The sequence below is a fragment of the Gekko japonicus genome, unplaced genomic scaffold (genome assembly GCF_001447785.1).
Source record: "Gekko japonicus isolate JY-2015 unplaced genomic scaffold, Gekko_japonicus_V1.1 scaffold76, whole genome shotgun sequence".
NCBI lineage: Eukaryota > Metazoa > Chordata > Lepidosauria > Squamata > Gekkonidae > Gekko > Gekko japonicus.
Window position 1 is genome coordinate 1,159,226 of NW_015166420.1, and position 24,142 is coordinate 1,183,367.

General features: G+C 50.3%; 1 protein-coding gene across 1 annotated transcript in view; it reads left to right on the plus strand.

The window, feature by feature from the left end:
* AGRN (agrin) overlaps window positions 1-24,142 on the plus strand; it is a 377,914-nt gene that overhangs the window by 262,871 nt on the left and 90,901 nt on the right. Inside the window, exons 7-9 of the mRNA XM_015411659.1 lie at window positions 3,863-4,087; window positions 5,756-5,962; window positions 21,512-21,733. Of these exons, the coding sequence (XP_015267145.1) occupies window positions 3,863-4,087; window positions 5,756-5,962; window positions 21,512-21,733 (654 nt within the window). The remainder of the gene's footprint in view (window positions 1-3,862; window positions 4,088-5,755; window positions 5,963-21,511; window positions 21,734-24,142) is intronic.

Genomic DNA, 24,142 nt, shown 5'->3' on the forward strand with positions numbered 1-24,142 from the left:
AAGTTGTGAGCGAGCGATTTGGCTACCGCATAAATCAGTTTGCTCTGGAGCCATCCTCCCTGAGCGAAGGCAAAAATGTGTGAGCCGGAGGCTAAAAAGCTGTGCGCTAGCCCACACTCACTCAGCTTAGAGGGGACACTGCTCGTCATGTTACGATTGGCCCCCATTTTCCCACTGCGGGTCAAACTGGTCTCTACAGTAATGCACAAAAGGCCTTTCTGCGTCTGAAAATGCGCAGTCCCAGAAGCTGAGCTGATGAACTAGGCCACCTGCCGCATGTGTGCCGACGGTTTCCAGGACACATCAAATGACCTTCGGGCCTCACACAGAAGTCACGGTTGACCCCTGCCTGGGACGGGAGGACGGTCCTTGTGCTCCAATTTGTGGAGCTTCCCTTTAGTTGCTCAGGTCCCCTTTCTGTCCTTTGCCACAGCCCGTATATTGTCCTTTCTTCCCTCTGTTGCGGCTGTATTTATTTCTTTGCCAGAAAGACCTTGGAATTTTACCCTCAGGAAATCTAAAAATGCTTTCCCCCCGTTATTACCGCGTTAACACGCTTGAGAAAATGAAAGCTATGGCCGGAAAATAAAAGGAAAACAGAAACAAAACCTCAATCCCTGATGTCTGACTTGCCTGTGGCTGGCTCTGAGCCGTGGGGCAGGGTCAGATATTTGCTGGAGACCCACAGACCATCGTCCCTCTTAGGGAGCTTCCGTCTCATGCCTTGGTGGCAGGAATCTTAAGGCCCAGGATCCTGTGGAAACCCCTTACAACCAATGTTCCCTCTAAGCTGTGGAGTCCTGTGAGCAAAAATCCTACTTTGTGAGCTCCTGGCATTAAAGTTGTGAGCGAGCAATTTGGCTACTGCATACATTAGTTTGCTCTGGAGCCATCTTTCCTGAGCTAAGACAAAAATTTGTGAGCTGGAGGCTGAAAAACTGTGAGCTGGCTCACACTAACTCAGCTTAGAGGGAACACTGCTTACAACACCCCTGTAAGGCAGGCCAATACCATTATTATATTGTTTTTTAGATGGGGAGGTGGGGACTGTTGCTCACAAGACTCGCCAAAGGTCATGGCAGACCAGCAACCATCTGGATCACACATCAAGATGGGTAGGGGCGTTAGTCTGTCGTTAACAGTAGAAAAGAGCAAGAATCCAGTAGATGAAGAAAAAGAAGAGAAGAGAAGAAGAGATTGGATTTATACCCCGCCCTTCACTACCCAAAGGTGTCTCAGAGCGGCTTACAAACTCCTTTCCCTTCCCCTCCCCACAACAGACACCCTGTGGGGTGGGTGGGGCTGAGAGAGCTCTTGACAGAAACTGCTCTTTTTCAAGGACAGCTGTGCCAGAGCTTGCGACTGACCCAAGGTCACATCAGCAGGTGCAAGTGGAGGAGTGGGGAATCAAACCCGGTTCTCCCAGATTAGAGTCCGCACACTTAACCACTACACCAAACTGGCTCTCACCAGTAGCACCTTACTGGTGCTGGAGCCAGTGTGGTGTAGTGGTTAAGAGTGGCGGATGCTAATTTGGAGAGCTGGAGGGGTTGATTTCCTACTTCTTCTCCACATGCAGCCAGCTGGGTGACCTTGGGCCAGTCACAGCTCTCTCAGAGCTCTCTCAGCCCCACCTACCTCACAGGGTGTCTATTGTGGGGAGAAGGAAAATGATTGTAAGCTGCTCCGAGATTCCTTCAGGTAGTGAAGAGCAGGGTATAAACCGAACTCTTCTTCTTCTCCTCCTCCTCCTCTAACAAAATTTGTGGCAGGGGATGAGCCAGTTTGGTGTGGTGGTTAAGTGCACGGACTCTAACCTGGGAGAACCGGGTTTGATTCCCCACTCCTCCACTTGCAGCTGCTGGATGACCTCGGGCAAGCCATAGTTCTGTCAGAGCTGTCCTTGAAAGAGCAGTTCTCTCAGAGCTCTCTCAGCCCCGCCTACCTCACAGGGTGTCTGTTGTGGGGAGGGGAAGGGAAAAGGAGATTGTAAGCCGCTCTGAGACGCTGAGTGAAGGGCAGAGTTCAAATCCAATCTCTTCCTCCTCTTCTTCTTTTGTAAGTCACTGTCTGGGTCGCAGTGTGCTTTCTTAGGCACCGTGTCTCACCCACACCCATCTTCCTGATGTGTGGAAGGATTAGCCTTCTCTGCTATTCTCAGCCCTTTCGAGGCTGTGCGCAACTGGAGGGAAATTCTTCGCAATACCCTTGAAAGAACAGCAGTCTGTTTTGTGGGGCCGGAATAGCCTCGCGCCCACCGAAGCCAGGTTCGGCCCTACTTCGATGTCTGTCAATGGGGTTAAGGAGCCGTCCTCCCTGCCCCGCTTTCCCGCACTGTGCCGTTCTTCCCGTCTCCATGGGGATTTTGTTAATCTGCTGCCCCATATGTCCCCCCTCCCACGGGGAGTGGTCGAATGGCAGTGTAGGTATTTCAAGATAAAAAGGTCCAAGCGGGTGCAGGTTTTCTAGCATATTCGCTTTTCTGCTGTTAACGGCAGGGAAGCAGGCCGACCCGTCTCAGGTATTATCAGCCGGGCACTAAAAGCATCCCCGTGGAAAGAAGAGAGAAGGGGATTAGCCAATAAGCAGACCGGTGTGTTTAGCATTCCGATAAGAGTGTCCAAGCGGTGAATGGAAGGTGATCCGGATAAGCCCGGATTAGACCGGCAGGAACCTGGGGGGCCTGGTGCGCCCTTCCTGTGCCGCGGCGCTTTCCCGTCACAGATCTGCATGCATGTCGCGCTTGTGTAGATGCTTGCCTTGGTGAGGGATGGGGGTGGCTCCCTACCCCCCAGAGTTTTATGATGGGTCAAATGCAGGAACCAACTCAAGGGTCTTTAACCTGCCTCTGGCTAGTCCTGGGATAAGTCAATATGTAGAGAGTTAGAGGGTTGTTGCTATGTGAACATCTGGTGCTACCTGAGACTGAATCGGACTCTCATAAGAACATAAGAACATAAGAGGCGCCACTGTTGGATCAGGCCAAAGGCCCATCTAGTCCAACACTCTGTTACACAGTGGCCAAAAATACCAGGTGCCATCAGGAGGTCCACCAGTGGGGCCAGGACATTAGAAGCCCTCCCACTGTTGGCCCCCCCAAGCACCAAGAAGACAGAGCATCACTTGCCCCAGAGCCCCTATCTATACCTTGTGGCTAATAGCCACTGATGGACCTCTGCTCCATATGCCTATCTAATTCCCTTTTGAAGCCGTCCATGCTTGTAGCCGCTCAGTCCGTTATGGTCAGTGCTGTCTACTGTGACTGGCAGTGGCTCTCCAGGGTCTCAGGCGGAGGTCTTTCATATCACCTACTTTGAACTCCTTTTAGCTGGAGAAGCCAGGGGTTGGACCTGGGACTTCCTGCAATCCAAGCAGATGCTCTGTCAGGAAGTTTTTCCTAATGTATAGCCGAAAACTCTACCGATTTAACTTCAACCTGTTGGTTCTGTTCCGACCTTCTGGGGCTTTGTATGCACAGGGGTCCTCAGTCAGTGTTCCCTCTAAGCTAAGTCAGTGTGAGTTAGCTCACAGTGTTTTAGCCTCCGGCTCACACATTTGTGTCTTCGCTCAGGAAGGATGGCTCCAGAGCAAACTAATTGATGCAGTAGCCAAATCGCTTGCTCACAACTTTAATGCCAGTAGCTCACAAAGTAGAATTTTTGCTCACAAGACTCCACAGCTTAGAGGGAGCGTTGCCCTAAGTTCTGCCTCTGGAGTTTCCAGTTCAAAGGGGAAGCCGGATCCGGGAAGGTCTTTGTGTGAGACCCCTGGATAGCTGCTGCCGGTCAGAGCGAGCGTGTAGACATCTCCAGGGTCAGCTGCTTGCTATGTGACCATCTCGTTCCTCGCCTCCTCTTTGCAGACCCCTGCAGGAGCACCCACAACGACATGAACCGAGTCTGCCGGGTCAATCCCCGCACCCGGCGCGCTGAGCTCCTGCCCCGGCCTGAAAGCTGCCCCCTGAAGCGGGACCCGGTGTGCGGCGACGATGGAGTGACCTACGACAACGAGTGCGTCATGGTGAGGTCCGGCGCTGTGCGGGGGATAGAGATCCAGAAGGTGCGGTCCGGGCAGTGTCAGTTTCAAGGTGAGTGGGCCTGAACTCGAGTTGTTCTGGTTAGTCCTGAGTGGGGAAACCTCTGTGCAGGGCAGCTTAGAAGAAGCCCTGGTTCCCGGAAGCTCTGTTTAGTTCGTTTACTGTTTTATTTAAACATTTTATTAGCCGCCTTTCTTCCTTATGGAGTGCAAGGCGACTTGCAATATAAATCAAATACATAAAATACATCACAGTTTGGAATGGATAAAAGGAAGTGCTTCTTCAACCAAAGAGTAATTAACAGGTAGAATTCACTGCCGCAGGAAGTGGTGACGGCTACAAACCTAGACAGCTTCAAGGGGGGATTGGATAAACATGCGGAGCAGAGGTCCATCAGTGGCTATTAGCCACAAGGTATAGATAGGAGCTCTCGGTCTGGGGCAAGGGATGCTCTGTATTCTTGGTGCTTGGGGGGGGGGAGAACAGTGGGAGGTCTTCTGGAGTTCTGGCCCCACTGGTGGACCTCCTGATGGCACCTGGTATTTCTAGCCACTGTGTGACACAGAGTGTTGGACTGGATGGACCACTGGCCTGATCCAACATGGCTTCTCTTACGTTCTTATGTCTGGGGCAGTGATGTTCTTGGTGCTTGGGGGGGGGCAAGAGTGGGAGGGCTTCTGGAGCCGCTGGTGGACATCCCGATGGCACCTGAGTTTTGACACCTGTGGGACACAAAGTGTTGGACTGGATGGGCCATTGGCCTGATCCAACATGGCTTCTCTTACGTTCTTATGTCTGGGGCAGTGATGTTCTTGGTGCTTGGGGGGGGGCAAGAGTGGGAGGGCTTCTGGAGTTCTGGCCCCACTGGTGGACCTCCCAATGGCACCTGGGTTTTGGCCACTGCGTGACACAGAGTGTTGGACTGGATGGACCATTGGCCTGATCCAGCATGGCTTCTCTTATGTTCTTATGTTCTTACAATTTTAAATCACAGTTTAGAACTGCTTTAATCAAATGCGGTCCTAAATAAAACCATCTTCAGCTGCCCCCTAAATATCAAAAGGGAAGGGGCCAGGTGCACCTACCTGGGGAGGCTGTTCCATCTTCATGGGGCTGCCACCAAAATGACCCTCTCTCGTGTACCCACCAGACAAGCTTCTTGGATTGATGGGACAGTCAGGAGGGCCTCTTCCTGTGATCTTAATTTGCAGCCAGGAATGCATAGAGCCAGTTTGATGTAGTGGTTAAGTGTGCGGACTCTAATCTGGGAGAACCGAGTTTGATTCCCCACTCTTCCACTTGCACCTGCTGGATGACCTTGGGCAAGCCGTAGCTCTGTCAGAGCTGTTCTCTCAAGGACAGTTCTGGAAAGAGCTCTCTCAGCCCCACCTACCTCACAGGATGTCTGTTGTGGGGAGGGGAAGGGAAAGGAATTTGTAAGCCGCTCTGAGACTCCAGGTGAAGGGCAGGGTATAAATCCAATCTCCTCCTCCTCCTCCTCCTCCTCCTCCTCCTCTCTTCTTCTTCTTCTTCTTCTTCTTCTTCTTCTGATGTAACACATTTCTATTCTAAGTCAGAAATGAAGAGAGAGGACTCCTTTGCTTCAAGATGACCGTCTGAGGACCATTCTCTTCTCCTTTGCACCGGTACCCACTGATGGTCCACACCGTCGCTGACCACAGCCTAACCCTTCGCTCTCTCCTGCTTGGTCCTCTCTAGACAAATGCCGGGACGAATGCCGCTTTAACGGGGTATGTCTCAACCGCCGGGGATCCACCCGCTGCACTTGCGAGCGCATCGCCTGCGACGGCGCCTACCGGCCTCTTTGCGGCAGGGACAGCCGGACCTACAACAACGATTGCGAGCGCCAGAAGGCCGAGTGTCAGCAGAGGACCGCCATCCCGGTCAAACGCCAGGGCCCCTGTGGTAAGCGACGTGCTCTGCTCGGGATGGTCCCCTCTCCCCCTTTCCGCTCACTGCTGACCTGCAAAGCAAAAACAACCCCCTTGTCCCCAGTGCGGTCTTCAGGCTGCCCATATGTTTTCCATTTCTGATTTGGTACAATGGGGAGACACCCTGAGTACCGCGTTCCGGAGGTAAGTCACGCTCACCGGGCCACTAATGGCCACTAATGGCCACCGTCGCTGGGCCACTAATGGCAGGTCTGATCCGTTCTTCCTTTCCAGCCCTTGGCCTGGATTCTTCTCCTTTCTCGTTATTGGTGTCGTCTTGGTTTCGCATTTCTGTCCCCTCTCCCTTCTCCTCCCCGCAACCTCGTGATGACAAATATTTGAAAAACAGAGTCCAGAGTGTTCAGTCAGTTGCTCCCATCCTGGCACCTCTGCATCCACCTGTCCATCCATCCATCCATCCATCCATCCATCCATTTGTCTGCTTGCTGTCGGATGCTCGGCCACACAACTCAGAAGTAGCCCTCATTGCTCTTGTACCCTCCCCACAAGTTCCTTCCCCGGGGACACACCAGTGCCCTGTGGCACCTCCAATCTCCATCCCTCGTCCTTCTCCAATAAGCCTCCTCGTTCTTTCCAATAAACCTTTCTCAGTTTACAGGTGTGGTCTGTAAGCACTCAGTGGCCCCTGGGGCACCTTTCTGTTGGATGTTCTTTTTCTTATCTCTCTCAGTGCTGGTGAGGAGAAGCATGAAAATGAAACAGGTATTTATTTTCCTTAAAGGAGACTTCCGTCTGTCAGCCCTTGGAGCTGTCTCTTTGGTCCGGCTTGGCCCCGAAATAGAGGAAACGAGTCATAAAGCGTTGCTCCCTTGACCATGGGCCAAGTGCGTTACCATTTCACTTAGCTGCAGCAGTTGGCATTAAGGGCCAAGGCGGCAAGGAGGCTTTGACCCTGGCAGCATCCAGAAATCCACTACTGGCTGTAAACGGGCCATGGAGAAAAAGCTACTGAAAGTCATCCTGAAGTCAAATCAATGAAGGAAACATACATGTCATGCATGTTGTACACTGCACTTCCAGAGGGAGGCTGGGGAGGGTGGAGATGTGGTACTGGCTGCCGGATTCAGATCCCTCAGAATCTCCGTTTCTATTTTTCTAAAGAACCAAGTTTCTAGTCCTCAAGTGTGGTGTAGTAGTTAAGAGTGTCGGAGCAATATCGGGGAAATCTTGGCTTCAAATCCCCACTCGTGCCACGGATGCTCGCTGGGTGACCTAGGGCCAGTCACACTCTTGGATTGGCCTACCCTCACTGGGTTGTTGTGAGGATAAAACAGAGGAGAAGAGAGTGATGTAAGCCAACTTGGGTCCCCCATTGGGGGGAAAGACGGGGTATGAATGAAGTAAATAAAATAAAAGTTATGGCAGCTGAGATATGCTTGTACCTGTTGCGGGCAATGCCTGCAAGAAATCTTAGAAGCCAGGCAGTGGCTGAATAAGATTTCCTGTCATTCCACTAGCCCCTTGGGCATGTGGAATGGTATAGTATAGCCAGACCAGCAAGGAAGGCACCACCAAACCACCTCTGCTTAATCACTTGCCTTGAAAACCCTTTGAGGGGGTCGCCATCGGTCAGCTGCAACCGGATGGCGCTTGACGCGCACACAGGCTAGCTCCTTGCCTCCGGTCAGCCAAAGCAAAATCCTTTAGGCAAAAAGCATTTTAAAAAAACCAAAAAAATAAGAGAGCAAATCATGCCGAAGGAGTGACATTAGGCAAACTGGCTCAGCTTTTGCAATATGCAGAACTGCCTCTTTTTTTCAGAACGGGGTCTTTGATGCACAGGTTACGCACAGCCCTCAATCAATGTTCCCTCTAAGCTGTGGAGTCTTGTGAGCAAAAATTCTGCTTTGTGGGCTACTGGCATTAAAGTTGTGAGCAAGCGATTTGGCTGCTGCATAAATTAGTTTGCTCTGGAGCCCTCCTTCCTGAGCTAAGACAGAAATCTGTGAGCTGGAGGCTAAAAAACTGTGAGCTAGCTCACACTAACTCAGCTTAGAGGGAACACTGCCCTCAGTACTCATGAGGGGGGTTAGTCTGAGAGGAAACTCTTGGTCCAGGGACATCCAAATAACTTCACCTCTGAGTGGGGATTCGAACCCGCGCCTCGTCAGATGCACCCGAGATACCGCAGCAGCTCTCACACTGACTGTGCGTGTCAGTTTGTCAATTCAGTGGGCAGTCTATGTCTCATTGGAAATTTAGGGGGAAAAAACACACACACACAATTTTTAAAGTTAATTTTTATTTCCTGCATTTTTGGACCTCAAATGCCCCCAGGAAGAAGGAGTCCCGAACTCCAAAGTTTGGAAAGTGCCCTGAGTATAGCAGATCAAAGGCCAACGGGATGGGGTCCCCTCTGAAGCGTCAGCACACAAAGCTCAGGGATCACGGTGCAGAGCCCCAGCGGCTTCAAGGGTTGCTCCGGACTTTTATCTCTGTGCCTGGCGGAGCAGGACAAAGGGGGCCGTCGGGGCAGGGAAAGGGCCTGACTCATCAGTTCCTCACTTGATCCAGGACAAGAAACGCTCCAGGGCATTTCTGCACCGCTCTAGCCTTGCATACATTTTAAAGTCAGGCTGTTTTGCTCTTCTGTCCTGGATCGGCCCTTTCCTGCCTCTTGTCACTGGGGTTTTTGTGTTCAGCCAGCTCCAGTGGATTCTCTGGGTTTGTTTAACAAGTGCTCCGAGGAAAACTGGGGCGGTCTCATTTAATGCCCCCTGCAATTCCTTGTTGTCTTCACTAGCCAGGATTTCAGAGCTGCCCCAGGCAGTGCTCCCTCTAAGCTGCAGAGTCTTGTGAGCAAAAATTCTAACTTTGTGAGCCAGCGATTTGGCTACTGCATAAATCAGTTTGCTCTGGAGCCCTCCTTCCTGAGCTAAGACAGAAATCTGTGAGCTGGAGGCTAAAAAACTGTGAGCTAGTTCACACTCACTCAGCTTAGAGGGAACACTGGCCACAGAGACTGGTGTCCGTGGCACCCAGCAGTGTCATAACAAGCAAAGTTTCCCCCCTTCCAATATAGCTGTTTAATGTCAGGAGATGGAGGGGCATTTGTTCACCAGTCATGGGTTCAATTACAGCAGAAAGTGATTTTCTTTTTGGATGGCTCAAGGGGAGGGGCCATAAATTCATTGTCAAAGCAGGTGTTTACCCGGCATCTCCAGTTACAGGTAGCAGATTCTGGGATTGACCTTTCTTTCCCCGTGACCCTAGGAAGCCACTGCCAATTGGAACAGATGTTAGTGAGCTAAGCAGACCACTGGCTTTGACTTGGTACGGGGCAGCTTCATAATTTTGATAGGGTCTTTTGGAGGGATCATAGCTCATCTGTAGAGTCATAGAATCAGAGTTGGAAGGGACCTCCAGGGTCATCTAGTCCAACCCCCTGCACAATGCAGGAAATGCACAAATACCCCCCTCCCCCAGGTCCCTGTTCTGCTTCTGGATAATCCCCAGGCTGAATCTCCCATTTCCTGTTCTTCTTTTTCTTGTCTCTGCCTCAGTCTTTATACCCCTTAATAGTCATTGCTTCCCCGCAGGATCCTGGGAAATGTAGTTTGGCACAGTATAAAGCTTCTCAGCCTGTCCTCATGGAACTAAAAATTCCTAGGCTCCTTTAGGGAAAGGGAAGGGAACCGTTCCCCTCTTTGACTGGGGAGAGGGTGTGGCTCAGTGGCAGAGCATCTGCTTGGCATGCAGAAGGTCCCGGGTTCGATCCCCAGCATCTCCAATTTAAAAAATCAGCCGAGGTGAAGGAGATTAATCTAAGACCCTGTGGAGCCGCTGCCCCTCTCAGTAGACAATACGGACCTACAGGGACTGACGATCGGATTCAGTATAAGGCAGCTTCACACAGCCGATGCTTTAAACAGTTTGAAATCTGCAGTATCGATTTGTCCAAGCAGTCAGGTGCGAGGAAAAGGCCTGGAATTAAAGGCTAGCAGCCGATGAAAGGCTTCTTAATTGATCTGCCTTTGCAACAGCAAACCGATTCGTTGAAGCAATTAGATTTAAATGGATGGGCATGTTTTATTCATTCAGTTGCAATATTTATGCTCCTCCCTCTCCGTGGGCTACTCTCGTGGCGGCTTCCCACGGCTATCGAAATGGCAATATCAGTAAAACAACAGCAAATATCTAAAGCCCACCACGGAACGACTTTAAAGAACAAATAGCCGTTTTGAGATGTGAAAAGGAGGAAGAACTCTTATTACGCAAAACAGTGAAATAGCTGCCGGTAATCAAGAGCTTCTTTTTCATTCCTTGCCATGTAGCTACACCAGAACCCAAAGCAGCCTTGGGGTTTAAACACGCTTCTGAAGATCAGGCCTGCCAGTTTAAAAATTTGACCTCGCTAATCAAAGTTGGCCCCAACCCATGATTAAATCGCTGAGATGGGGAAAGCTTGCAGCCTTGTGAACGTTACACCTCTCTGACAAAACATAGAAATGTAGAACTGGAAGGGACCTCAAGGATCATCTAGTCCAGCCTCCTGCACAATGCAGGGAATTCACAGCTACCCCTCCCCCCCAATATCCCACTGACCCCTGCTCTGTGCCCAGAGGGAGCTTTGACTCTTGGAAGCTTATACCCCGAAAATCATGTTGGTCTCTGAAGTGCTCCTGGATTCGAATCTAACCTTTCTCCTGATTCGTCCAATAGCTGCTTTTGGTGCTCACTCTAAATTGGGATGCCGTGATGTGGGGTACGTCTGGTGGGGAGGAGGGAGGGGTGCCCATCGCTGTGTCTGTCTTCTCCCTTCTTTCTTTCTCTCCTTTCTCTCCCCTCCTTTCTTCTTCTCTCTCTTTCCGTTGTGTGTCTTGTGTCTTCCAGTGTTGCCCGTATGGAGAAGGGAAGCACGTCCGCGCGGCGCTCCGCCGCACTCCGCCGGGACGTCTCTGCTCCGAGGTCGGCTCTCTCTCCTTCCCCCTTAGCTCTGTCTGGGACGATCCACCCCTCTTCTTCCTCCCTTTTCCCCTGACCCAGCTGGGATGCAAAAGTCCCCCCTCTTCTGTAATGAATGCTACTGAGCTGTGCAGAGGCTTGGCTGTGGGTTGCATCTCTCCCCTTTTCCAAGATGGGGGAGTGCACGGAGAAATCTGGGTGCAAACACTGGCTATTTGTTTGCAAGTTCTCCCCTCCCCCAGACTGCTGCCCTTCTCCCCAGCAAGCGCCACGCACTCACCTCTTCCCCGCTAAACGAGTCAATTGGGGCTGCCGCTGGTTGGTGTTTAACGTGTTCCCTTGCTTGGCTTCTTGGAACTGTCATGCTTTTTACCCCTCTGTTCATTTCATGTGAGTGTTTTGCACATCTCTGTGTCTGTGTGTGTCTGTGTGTGTCTGTGTGTGTATGAATGAGCGACATCGTCACAGGGAGGAGTGTAGTGATTTGGGGTAGGACTGGGGAGGCCCAGGATGAAATCCAGACAAAGGTCAGTGGATGACCTCACGCCACACGGTAGTTAATTCCTTTGAAATGTGGTGTTGGAGGAGAGTTTCACGGATACCGTGGACTGAAAAGACAAATGAGTGGGTTCCAGATCAAATCGAGCCTGGACTCCCCCTAGAACCTAAGAGGACTAAACTGAGGCTGTCGTACTTTGATCTTACGATGAGAAGACGAGTCACTGGGAAAGACAGTCAGGCTAGGAAAAGTTGAAGGCAGCCGGAAAAGAGGAAGACCCAACAGGAGATGGAAGCCCTCCATTTGCAAGACCTGAGCTAGGCTGTAAAGGACAGGGTGTTTTGGATCCCCAAAAACAATAATATGTAGCATTTAATATTTGGTGTTCCAAGCATTTCACACACGTCACAATAACCAGCACAAGAGCCCTGCATGATAGGCCAGTATTCTTACCTTGTTATTCTTACCTTTCCGTCAAGGGCACCAACGGTTTCCTTCTTGGCTGGCACCTTTCCTCCCCCCCCCCCCCCCCCCCCCGTTTTGTTCTGAATTCCCTTTCCCCCTGCCCAGACAATTGGCCGGTAGTCTAGAATTGGGATAGAGCACATTATGAGACACCATCTAGATCTTTCATTCTGAATTTTAAAATTTATTAAGTTATATATTGAATTTTAATGTTTTGTATATTTTATGGCATTATGCCCCTTTGTATATCGCCCAGAGCCTGGCGTAAGCTGGGGACAGGGCAATTAATAAATCAAATCAAAAAATAATGTTATTTCCAGTGGAGCGAGGGGGGCTGGTTGTTAACCGGGTGGCCTGAAGCCGACTAACGAGTTGTGAGATTCAAACCGGGGATCACCCAGATCGCAGCTCATTGTCTTATCTGATTCCCTGTTCACAATATTAGAAGCAATGCAAAGCGTTGCGATTTGTATGTAAGAACCTACCGCATTCGACAACAGGAACTCCATTGTATCCTCTAGAAGTATACATCATGTATACTCTAGATATATACATAATGATGTCCTTAAAATGTTCTAAAACATCATCTGCAAGGATATAGTTCATGCTTAAATGTGAATAATGTGGGCAACAATTAATATGCTGCAACGTGTTTGATAATTATACATCGTTAACGACTTCATTGTTTTCAGTGTCCCCTTTTTCTTGATTCCCCAGATATACAGGTCGCCTTTCTGTGAAGTTGTTGCTGTCCAATTTCTTTTCTTTCCTACAAAATTTGTTGTTTTCTAATTTCCGCTTTTATTCTCCCCTTCCAGCCTCTCAGGTGGCAAAAATTAAGGTACATGCGCTAAGGTGCCCTGACCTGGACAGCCCGATCTTGTCAGATCTCGGAAGCTAAGCAGGGCTGACCCTGGCAAGCAATTGGAAGGGAGACCTCCAAGGGATACCAGGGCCGGGAGGCAGAGGCAGGCTATCAGGCCACCTCTCTGAGAAATGTCCAAGCCCCCAGGAGGGATCGCCAGGAGTCGCCATGACTTCCAGGCATGCAAGCACACACACACACACAATTCACACACAACACAAATACCCACATTAAAAAAAAAAAGAAAAAAGATACATGTGCTAAGGCTAGGCCAGGGTGTTCACAGCCATTCACAGCACTCTCTCAAGTTTTGGGAATATGTGCAACTTTGCTTGTAGAAAACTAAGGCGTTTCTGTTTTAAAATCCCATAAATATGCCTACTAGTGCCATTTGATACAATAACTAAGTTATAAATGATGCATCTTACATTATTAAAGCAGTAAAATAAGCTGGGGCTTGATAGGAGAGTAAGTGTTCAGTTCTCAGTTTCCATCGCTAGCCCCGTCTCCCCCCCCCCCCCCCAAAAAAAAAAGAGAGAGAGGAAATTTATCTCTTTAGTCGCGGCCTTTTAGAGATGCTTCTTCATCTATCCCGCCCTCCCCGCAGGCTCAGGGCGGCTAACAGGGCATAATGCCAGATAAAACAATAAAACAATATAAAATGTTAAATTACACATAGTCAATTAACAAACAGTTAAATAACATCCTAAAACAATTTTGGTGCTCCTCTATTCGCTTCCAGATGTTAAAGATTTTTAAAAGCAAGATGCCGTTCTCAGTAACGTAGCTGGACAACTGCGGCAGTGCATATCCCACTGCCCTACCGTCCCCTAAAAGACGTCCCGTTCCCTCCAATGATGCCCACATCAAGATGGCAATATGCAGAAATCATAGGGCGTTGGTGGAACAGTGATGGTGGTGGCTCCTATTCAAAAGCCTGGCGGAAGAGCTCCGTCTTGCAGGCCCTGCGGAACTGTACTAGGTCCCGCAGAGCCCGGATCGCCTCTGGGAGCTCATTCCACCAGATAGGAGCCGCCACCGAAAACGCCCGAGCCCTGGTCATCGCAAGTTTGGTGGTCCTGGGGCCTGGAACATCCAGGAGATTTAAATTCCCCGACCAAAGTGCCCTTGGGGGGACATGTGGGGAAAGGCGGTCCCTTAGGTAGGCTGGTCCCTGGCCATTTGGATTCCCACTGTGGCTTTGTCACGCTGAGTGTTTGTGTGTGTGCTTGTGTTCTTGAAGACCCTCTCTAAGACCCAGTTCTCACTGCGGTGATCAGTCTGTGCCTGGACTGTACCATTCCAAACTACAGGTAGGAGCAGAGGCCATTAACATGCTGTGCAGTACATTCCAAATTGCCCCAGAATGTAGAAAACTAGCTTGTCGGGAGAACGCTCGGCTAGGACATGCTCGTGTTCTCTGTGGAGGGGACTTCTTCTTTTGGTATGGAAGAGCATTCCGTTACATGAGCCCCAGTAGTACCGTCGGGCAGACCAAGCCATTTAACTGACAGGGACGGGGGCTGTGGCTCAATGGCAGAGCATCTGCTTGGCGTGCAGGAGGTCCCAGGTTCAATCCCCGGCATCTCCAGTTAAAACGATCAGGCAGTAGAGGATGTGAAAGATCTCTGCCTGAGACCCTGGAGAGCGGCTGCCAGTGTGAGTAGACGATGCTGACCTAGATGGGCCGATCTTCTGATTCTGTAGAAGGCAGCTTCATGTGTCCCTGGTAGGCCCCTGCCTAGGGTTGCCACCTCTGGGTAGGGAATTACCTGGAGATTTGGGGGATGGATCTGGGAGAGGGAGGGGTTTGGGGAGGGGAGGGGCCTCAGCATGGTCCAATGCCTTGGAGAGTTCAACCTCCAGAGCAGCTGTTTCCTCCTGGGGAACGGATCTCTGCAATCAGTTGCAAAAGCAGGAGATCTCCAGGTCCCACCTGGAGGTTGGCAACACTATCCACTGCCCTAGTCGGCTGCTGGCACCCAAGAGCAAGCTGAGGCATGCCCCAGTAGCTCTGCCGGGACCGCAGCAGGGGCCACCTGGTCAGCAGCACCCCGTGGCCAACAGGCAGCAGTGCAGAAGGTGCCGTCTGTTGCCGGTTCTGTTGGCCAAGTCCGAGTCAAGCAGCCCTGGTGGTGTCGGCCTGGGGAGTGCCGCAGAGACCGTCCCTCCCGGCTTTCGTCTGAGCCTTCTTCACTTCCCCGTCGGCCCCGGAGTACAGTCCGGAATGTGGCTTTATCACCGCAGTGGAACTAGGCCAGAGCGGCCTCCCGGCTGCCCGTACATCTTGTCCTCTCTGCATCGTGGCTCTGCTTCCTCTCTGTCTGTCTGTCTCCTCTTCAATGTTGTGTTTCCCTTCCGTTCTCTCTAATCTTTCTCTGCACTGCCCTCCGGGGCTGTTGTTCCATCCCCCTTGGAATGCTTTGCCCCCCCCCCGGCTGTGATTTGTCCACCGCCCCCGCCCCCCAGCTCGCCTCAGTCCTGCCCTTAGTCTCCCTCTTTCGGCCTGTTAGTGGCCCAAATCTGTGTAGCACCAGCTTAAAAGTCCTCGGCGGCAGAACAGCAGCCATCCCCCTCCCCCTCCCTCAGATCCCGTTGCCTGCAGGTTGCATGAAGATTATGGTTGCAGTAAATCTCTTTTCTTAAGCAAGAAAAACGGCTTGGAAAATCCACCTGCCTGACTCCTACACACCACGGGGTGACCTTCATGGATTCCTTTAGGGGCGGGAAAACACACTCAACGTGGCTCGGGGGTTGTGGGCGGAGCGCCCCCTAGCCACTGTTCCACGCAAGCAGAATTCTGCATCCGTGGTTTTCTCGTTTTTAAAATTTTTCTTTGCCGAAAAGGAAGTTTCTAGAGGGAGACAGTTTGGTGTAGTGGTTAAGCACGCGGACTCTGATCTGGGAGAACCGGGTTTGAGTCCCCACTCCTCCACATGCAGCTGCTGGTGTGACCTTGGGTCAGTCACAAGTTCTTTCAGAGCTGTTCTCTCAAGGGCAGTTCTCCAGAGAGCTCTCTCAGCCCCGCCTACCTCACAGGGTGTCTGTTGTGGAGAGGGGAAGGGAAAGGAGATTGTAAGCTGCTCTGAGACCTCTTCGGGTAGCGAAGAGCGGGGTATAGATCCAATCTCTTTTCTTCTTCTTTTTCTAGTCCTCATGATTTGTGTGGGCCACCCTTGATGAAATCTCTCGGGGATAGCGGGTCTGAGCAGAATTTCCAGCGACTGGGACAAGCAGCCTGGCTCGACTGCCTCACTGCTTCTTCCCGCCCTGTGTGTCTTAGCGGAAAATGGGGTTGTGTCAATGAAGCAGATACGTACACATTCACTTAATGAGCATAATTTGTGCCAGTCAGAGGGCTTAGCGTTTCTTGGCAAAGGATTTGGATTACCTTGGCACACAATATGTTTTTAATAGACTTCAGGAAAAGGGGGGGGGGAATGTCTGAGCTGGCTTTTATTTGAAGAACAAAACGCGCTAGCTGGTGGGTGTTTGCTGTGTTAATAGGGGCTCATTTGGGGACAAGGACACCAGGCTCTGGAAGGGACCCTGGAATTGCAGCTCATCTCCAGACTAGAGAGAGCTCCTGGAGAAAATGGCTGCTTTGGAGGGGGAACTCTGTGGCATCCTACCCCACTGAGGTCCCTGTATTCCTCAGGCTCTACCCCCAAATCTCCAGGAGTTTCCCTACTTGGATCTGACAACCCTGTTTGGGGAGGTCAGAGAAAGGTGGCCGCCATTACCGCCTCTCTTTTCTCCTTCCCTCCTAAAAAAAACCCCTGTACTGGCAGCCATTTTGAAGGCATGAAAGAAGCTGTTAGCCATTCAATCCCAACTATATTTAGCGGTTGCTTTGAGGGCGCCTAAAAGAATGGAAGGGATGAATATTTTTAACGTTGCCCCCCTTTGTGTCCCCCACAGTGTTCCCTCTAAGCTGTGGAGTCCTGTGAGCAAAAATTCTACTCTGTGAGCCATTGGCATTAAAGTTGTGAGCCAGCCATTTGGCTACTGCGTAAATTAGTTTGCTCTGGAGCCATCCTTCCTTCCTTTATTTATTTATTTATTTTTACACTTCTATCCCGCCGTCCCAGTGGGCTCAGGGCGGCTAACAGAGGCCAGATCATCAGTCTAGCCATAAATAGACATATAAAAACATAATAAAAACATCAGAACTAAGACTAAAGTGCTCTATCCAGTTACTAGTGTCCTAGATCCAAGATGGTATCCCCACGACTCGAGCTGGTATTCTCAGCGTACATATCCAGTGGTGACGGCCTTTCCGATGTAATTCCAAGTTCTTTCTAGGGCCCCGTCAATGCATCCATTCAGATGTCTTGACGGTGGTGGTATAGTAGGGCGGTGGCTCCTACTCAAAAGCCTGGCGGAAGAGCTCCGTTTTGCAGGCCCTGCGGAACTGCTCAAGGTTCCTGAGCTAATACAAAAATGTGTGAGCCGGAGGCTAAAAAACTGTGAGCTGGCTCACACTCAGCTTAAGAGGGAACACTGGCCCCCCATAACCATTCTGAAATTGGGGGGAGGGGGGTTATCCCAAGCATGACAACAATTGTCTCTTTGTTATTTATTCGTTGATTGATTGATTGATTACATTTATAGCCCACCCTCCCCGCAAGCGGGCTCAGGGCGGCTCACATTACTTGGCCAGGCGTGCCAAGATTCATATAAAACATTCCCTTATCCTGTTTGTTTAGTTGTCCTGAGAAGGTGACCATAGGTCACATCTGCCCAGATGACATTGATTCAGCCGCAAATAACACCCACCAAGGGAAGACCGTCAACGTTTCACAACTATATCTGATCAAAACTCTATATTACATTCGTTCAAGTACAAAGATAAATTAGTGGTCATAACCCAATGAAATGTATAAACATATATCCCACAGATTTCTCATATCAGTTATGCATCATTGGCAAAAAAATAAAAAAAAGACCGTGTTCAAATCCAACAGTAGGCTCCTCCATAGTCCCCCATGTAAATAGCGTCCAGAGACTGCCGAACAAAAAGTAATTGCGGCAGAGGATGCCCACTGTGGAAAGAATAACAACCGTAGGTCCCTCCCAGGTGTAAATCAAGACATTTCAATCCTCTTCCACGGCAGTTGGTTAAAGGGAACCCGATTTCCAAAATAACATAGGCACAGCTCAGTGATTTCAGTGGAACCCTAGGGTTCCCATCTTTGTACTTTAATGAATGTAATGTACAGTTTTGATCACATATAGTTGTGGGTTGTTGATGGCCTCCGCTTGGTGGGTGTTGTTTGTGGCTACACTCACCTGCTAAGGGTTCCCTGCCATCTTTGGCAATATCTAGTTTGGGGGGATAACATGGCTCAAAGTTCAGGTGACGTTGATGGCAGAGCCTCATTAGGAAGCAGACGGGGCTGAAGGGACAAATCGGCCTTGGGGCTCCTCATGAGGAAGCCGGGAGGCATAACCCATTCATAATTCGTCCTCAGGGGAAACGCACAGAAGACAGGCGTGCGGGCACCCTGGGGAGGTATAGAATTGGCAAGGGCAGGACTGAAAGGGCAGGAGAAATATGCGGGCAGACGGGCAAGGGATTGTAGAGAATGAGGAACACGCATCTCTTCACATGTTGCTCTCGTGGTCCCAGAAGTCCGCAGTGTCCCTTTGAGGAAGCCCTAGGGCGGCCATTTTCTCTATACATGGTAAAAACTCCCTCAGAGATGACCCTGAGACATTGAGCATCCGACCGGCATACCCTCACTCTGCAGTGGGAAAATACTATCTCGTCGACTAAATAATAGATGTTTTGCTGCCTGTTAATGGGTATCCCTCATAGCCACTAAAACCTGGCTTCCCTGTGGTGGATTCACCTCACGTTAACGAACGGCAGGAGTGGCCCTGAACACCTGGGAGCTGTGCCTTCTGTGGCAACATTTTGTATGGAGTCCTTGTTTTCGTTCCTACCTCCATGAAGACAGCTCAGGAGTTACAGACGTGAAGGGTTTCGGGTTTTTTGTTGGTTTTAAACTGAATTAAGTTTCCACACAGAAGAAAGCCTCAGGCAAATAGACACTTAGAAGGCACCGAGGAGGTTAAATAGGAAATAATTCTGCTGGAAAAACATTCTCTTTTGCCCCTACTACCGTCACAACTGGTACTTGGCCTTATACAAAGGCTTTTTACAGCACCGGGTGAGATCTGCACATGTTTTGTAAGCATTGCTTCTGGGCTAGTGCACTCCTGACACCCTTTATCTCTTGGTGGAAAGGCAACAGTGGGGGAAGTGGTAGATGTCGAAACTAGCAAAGGAGATAAAAACCTCCTCCCAAATCGGCTGTGACTGTGAGGATTGTGAGACCCCGACCAGAGTCCAGAAGTCCCTTCAGTGAAAGTTCAGTATGGTCACTCATGAGCAGTGCTCCCTCTAAGCTGTGGAGTCTTGTGAGCGAAAATTCTACTTTGTGAGCGACTGGCATTAAAGTTGTGAGCGAACGGTTTGGCTACTGCATAAATAAGCTTGCTCTGCAGCCATCCTTGAGCGAAGACAAAGATGTGTGAGCCAGAGGCTAAAACAATGGGAGCTAGCTCACACTAACTCAGCTGAGAGGGAACACTGCTCACGAGGATCTCTGCTTCAGAAAGTTGGCATCCTAAGCAACTGTGCCAGAAAATAATTTGTAGTATATTTTTAGATTGGCTCTGAAGAATGCCGCTGTCGTACCTGTTTCCCTAGTGGTAAACTTGGAGTCGCTTCCCCCTGGACCTGTAGTAAGCCCTTGAAATTGGAGAGGGCATGAATGCAAGAGCCCCAGATTTCTAGGCACTGTGGCAGGAGCTGAGACTGATGCACCCTGGGAAAAGGGTACAAGAAAAGGACATTGCAGATGACCTTGCATTTAGGGGCTTAGTGATCATATAAGGTAGTACAAGAAGGGTACCGTAATTCATAGGGTTGTTATGAGGTGCTACGTCTTTTTTTCCAAAAGGGCAAGATAAAGTTGTACTAAGTAGAAGGCAGAAGGGGGATTTTGAAAACTTAGGCCACTTTGCCAACGGGAAGCAAGTGGCTTTGTCTGAACAGGTAAATAAAATCCGTTAGCAGCCAGTTGCTAAAGCGGTTGTGTCCGAACTGACACGAAAAACCCATTAGCAACCGGCTACTAAAACGGATCACAAAGGCTGTCTAAAAGCGGCCACTGTCTGGAGCTGCTAGATCCAGGCGGGTCGCCGTGTTGGTCCGAAGCGGCAGAACAAAGTTGGCGTCCGGTGGCACCTTCAAGACCAACCAAGTTTAATTCAAAGTTTTACTTTCTCAGTCTTAAAGGTGCCACTGGGCTCGAACTTTGTTCTGGAACTAAGCACTGATGCATTGCATATTTCTTCCACCAGGAGGCAGTCCCTTTTTGCTTGCCCTTCGCCCCCTCTGTGGAAGACATCTCCTCCAACTTGAAGCAAAAGATAACAGGGGATAGTGGTTTTACTGCTATGTTACTATATTGCGGTAGCAGTGAAGCGAAAGAAGTAGGCTGCCTCCATAAGGTCTGGTTGCATACCCAAATGGTGCATTTTTAAGAATGCAGATTTCAACAGATATTTTTCTTTACAAATCCAGGAGACACGTTTCGGGGCATATGAGTTTGCCCTCGCTTTGTAGACATTTGTTGCCGCGAAATCTTTCGTTCCTCCTAAATGCCAGCATTTTCAGGATCACAGAGTCCAGGATGTCTTGGTAAACCGTGCGCTTCCTGAATAAAAACAAGCTGTGTTGTGTTAGCCAACTTGAGGAGACTGAGTTGGTTCCACTTCAGAAAGATCTGTTGGAGACAGGAATGTGTGTTTTCCTCTTCACTGAAGCTTTCAGAGTGAACTATGGCACCCTGAATGGAGGGATGGGCTCAGCCTAGACCAGGGGTCCCCACTTCCCAGCACAGTACCGGTGGGCGCCATGGCACTGGTGAGGCCTTTCCTGGCGCTTGCCAAATGTTTTAGAAAGAGGGGCAGGGCCAGGTGGGGGCTTGTGCTCAGCAGGGCTTCTGATTGGCCATTGGAGGTCCAATAGGCTGTGCAGATTTTAAAGAAGTTGATTCGGCGGCAGCCGCCCCCACAGCACAGGGATCTTCATCGCGTGACTGAAGGTAAGCTGTGGATATGCAAGGAAATAGTCCTTCTAAACAGTGAGTGCGTCTTAAAAAGCATCCTGTTCGACGCTTCTGCCTGAACTGAGGAAGAGTTGCTATTAGAGTTGGGCATGACCTCCCTGACATTCTGTGCTCGGCTCCGTCTCTTGTGGCAACCATTTTGTAGTTGGCTCCGCCTCCTGCGGCAGCCATTTTGAAGTCTGCGCCCACCACCCTGTGTCAGAATTCCAAAGGCTCGAAAAGTTTGGGGTCCCCTGGCCTAGACTATGCTGTGCTGGGTGTTCTTCAAAGTCTCCAGCATGATGAGAAGCCAGTGACATAACTCTCCATAACGTCAGAGGCCTCACCTCATGCGCAGTCTTCTGTAATTGGTCCCAGGATTCACCAGCACTTGGCCTGACCCGTGTCCCTTCTGGGAAACAATTAAACCGCACCTTGGTTTGGGCAGTGGAGCGCTAGCGATATTCCCTGTTTGGTGCCTGCCAGCCATTGACATGCTTATGATAGGAAACGTGCAGCCGTGAAGCTCTGGAAGTATTCTGATAGTTTAGTGCATGGAGCTGGAGAGTGTGCTCAGAATGGTCGCTGGGCACGACCCTGACAGCTCTGCTTTCTCCTCCTGCTCACCCCGCCCTCCCAATGCAGACCTGGGCACTCCCAGCCCCTGCCTGAGCGTGGAGTGCACCTTCGGGGCCACCTGCGTGGTGAAGAACCAGGAGGCCGTGTGCGAATGCCAGCAGCTGTGTCAAACCGTGTACGATCCGGTCTGCGGCAGCGACAACCTCACGTATGGCAACCCCTGCGAGCTCGAGGCCATGGCTTGCGCCCTCCGGAAGGACATCCGAGTGAAACACAAAGGCCCCTGTGGTGAGTTGGGCTTCCTTTTGTGGAAGAGTGGGAAGAAGGGGGTTTGGGGTCCGCCTCTTCATTTCTGGGGGACTGCCCACCTGGCCCGTACCTACCGTGGGGCCATTGGGGGCTCCGCCCCCTTTCTTAAAGGGCCAGCCCCACAAGGTTTTGTTCTGAAAATGGTAAGGGATTTCGTTGCCTTAGGCAGGGGGAGGGTGTGTGGGGGGGTGTTTTTGCATTTCATTTATGTCTGGGGCGGCTGTTGTGGGGGGTGTTTGTGCTGCATTTAATTTATTATTAGTAGTATTGTCTTTATTATTACTTGAAAGTACAGTTGTTTTGAGACAGGTAGAAAAATAATTACAGCCCCACCAGCTGCACCAGAAATTTTTTTGCTCCACAAGCCACAACATCCTGGCTACGGGCCTGCCGTCCACCAATTTCTGAAGGTGGAATGCTTATTAGTGGGCAGACATCTCGTACAGAGTTCTGGCCTGGGTAGTCTTTGTTCAGACAAGGCATCTCTTACATTTTTATGTCACTTCACACAGATGAGTCACACCTTAACTGTTCCAACACTCTGTGTCACACGGTAGCAAAAACCCAGGTGCCATCAGGAGGTCCACCAGGAGGGCCAGAACTCCAGAAGGCCTCCCACTGTTGCCCCCCAAGCACCAAGAAGACAGAGCATCACTGCCCCAGACATAAGAACATAAGAGAAGCCACGTTGAATCAGGCCAATGGCCCACCCAGTCCAACACTCTGTGTCCCACAGTGGCCAAAACCCAGGTGCCATCAGGAGGTCCACCAGGAGGGCCAGAACTCCAGAAGCCCTCTCACTGTTGCCCCCCAAGCACCAAGAAGACAGAGCATCACTGCCCCAGACATAAGAACATAAGAGAAAACACGTTGGATCAGGCCAATTTCCCATCCAGTCCGACACTCTGCGTCGCACGGTGGCCAAAATCCTTGAGCTCCATGAATGAGCTTCAAAGTCATAAAGCCAGAGTCCAGGCTCACCCAGTCACATCAGATCTTGGAAGCTAAGCAGGGTCTGCCCTGGCTAGTATTTGGATAGGAGAACACGAAGGAATACCAGGGCTGTGACGCGGAGGCAGGCAACGGCAAACCACCTCTGGATGTCTCTTGCCTTGAAAGCCTTGTTTGGGAGGTCACCATAGGTTGACTGTGACTTGACCGCAATTCCCACCACCACCAAGTAGACCTCGTAAGACTCATTTGCTCCCTCCTGGAGTGTTTTTAGGACTTTGCTTAGCTTCCAAGACATTGTGGTTTTATTTTAAGGCTTTTACTCTGATAATTTTATTGCATCTTATACATTTTATATATATATAAAAAAAGTGTGAGCTGCCACAAGAATCTGAATTGACCAGTTTGGCAGGGTAATGGTTTTTCCAAAAACAATAAATATTCTACTCTGCCTCCAGGGCTTGTGGATGTTGACATACGTGATTTTTAGTAGACTAAGGATGCTCAACCTTCTAGGTTCCTGACTTGCTTCTCAGGTTGGGTCCCTCCCCTTTTGCTGTTTTCTCAAATTGTATCCTTCCTCAAATTTTATCCTTTAAGTATTCCACCAAATAAGAGATTTAAAGGCTTGGAAGAACTGGAGGGGGAAATGGAGGACCTTTCCAGTCACTAAATATAACCATATTTTACATTAAGCACAGTTTTATACTCAGGGCTTTTTTTGTAGAAAAAGCCCAGCAGGAACTCATTAGCATATTAGACCACACCATGCCTTCCCTTGGCTTGCCCGAGTGCCTCGTGGCTGTGGGGAGTCCGGGCAAGCTGGCCCTTGGAGGGGAGGAAGGCAGTTTAAACTGCCTTCCCATGGCTTGCCCGGGCACCCCCCGGCTGCGGGGGGCCTGGGCAAGCCAAGGGAAGGCGTGGGGTGTGGCCTAATATGCTAATGAGTTTCTGCTGTTGGGTGTGGCCTAATATGCTAATGAGTTCCTGCTGGGCTTTTTCTGCCAAAAAAAGCCCTGATGCTAGGAAAAGACGAAGGAAGCCAGGAAAGAGGGAGACCCAACAGGACACGGAGGGACTCAATCGAGGAAGCCACAAAGGCCCTCAGTTTGCAAGACCTGAGCAAGGCTGTTAAAGGATAGGACGTTTTGGAGGTCATAAATTCATAGGGTCGCCATAAGACGGAAGCAACTTAATGGCGTTGTGTGTGTGTGTGTGTGTGTGTGTGTGTGTGTGGCCAACCAGCCTCTCTTGGGGAGTTCACAGGCAAAGCATGAAATGGGTGGCCTCCCCCTGTTCTTTTCCCCAGCACCTGGCTTTCAGTGGTACACCACCTCTGCACACGGAAGCTCCACTTACTTCTGACCCCTCAGTGGGATTGTATCAAAAGTACATCGAGGTCAGCATTCTGTTTCCAACTGAGCCACTCCCTTGATT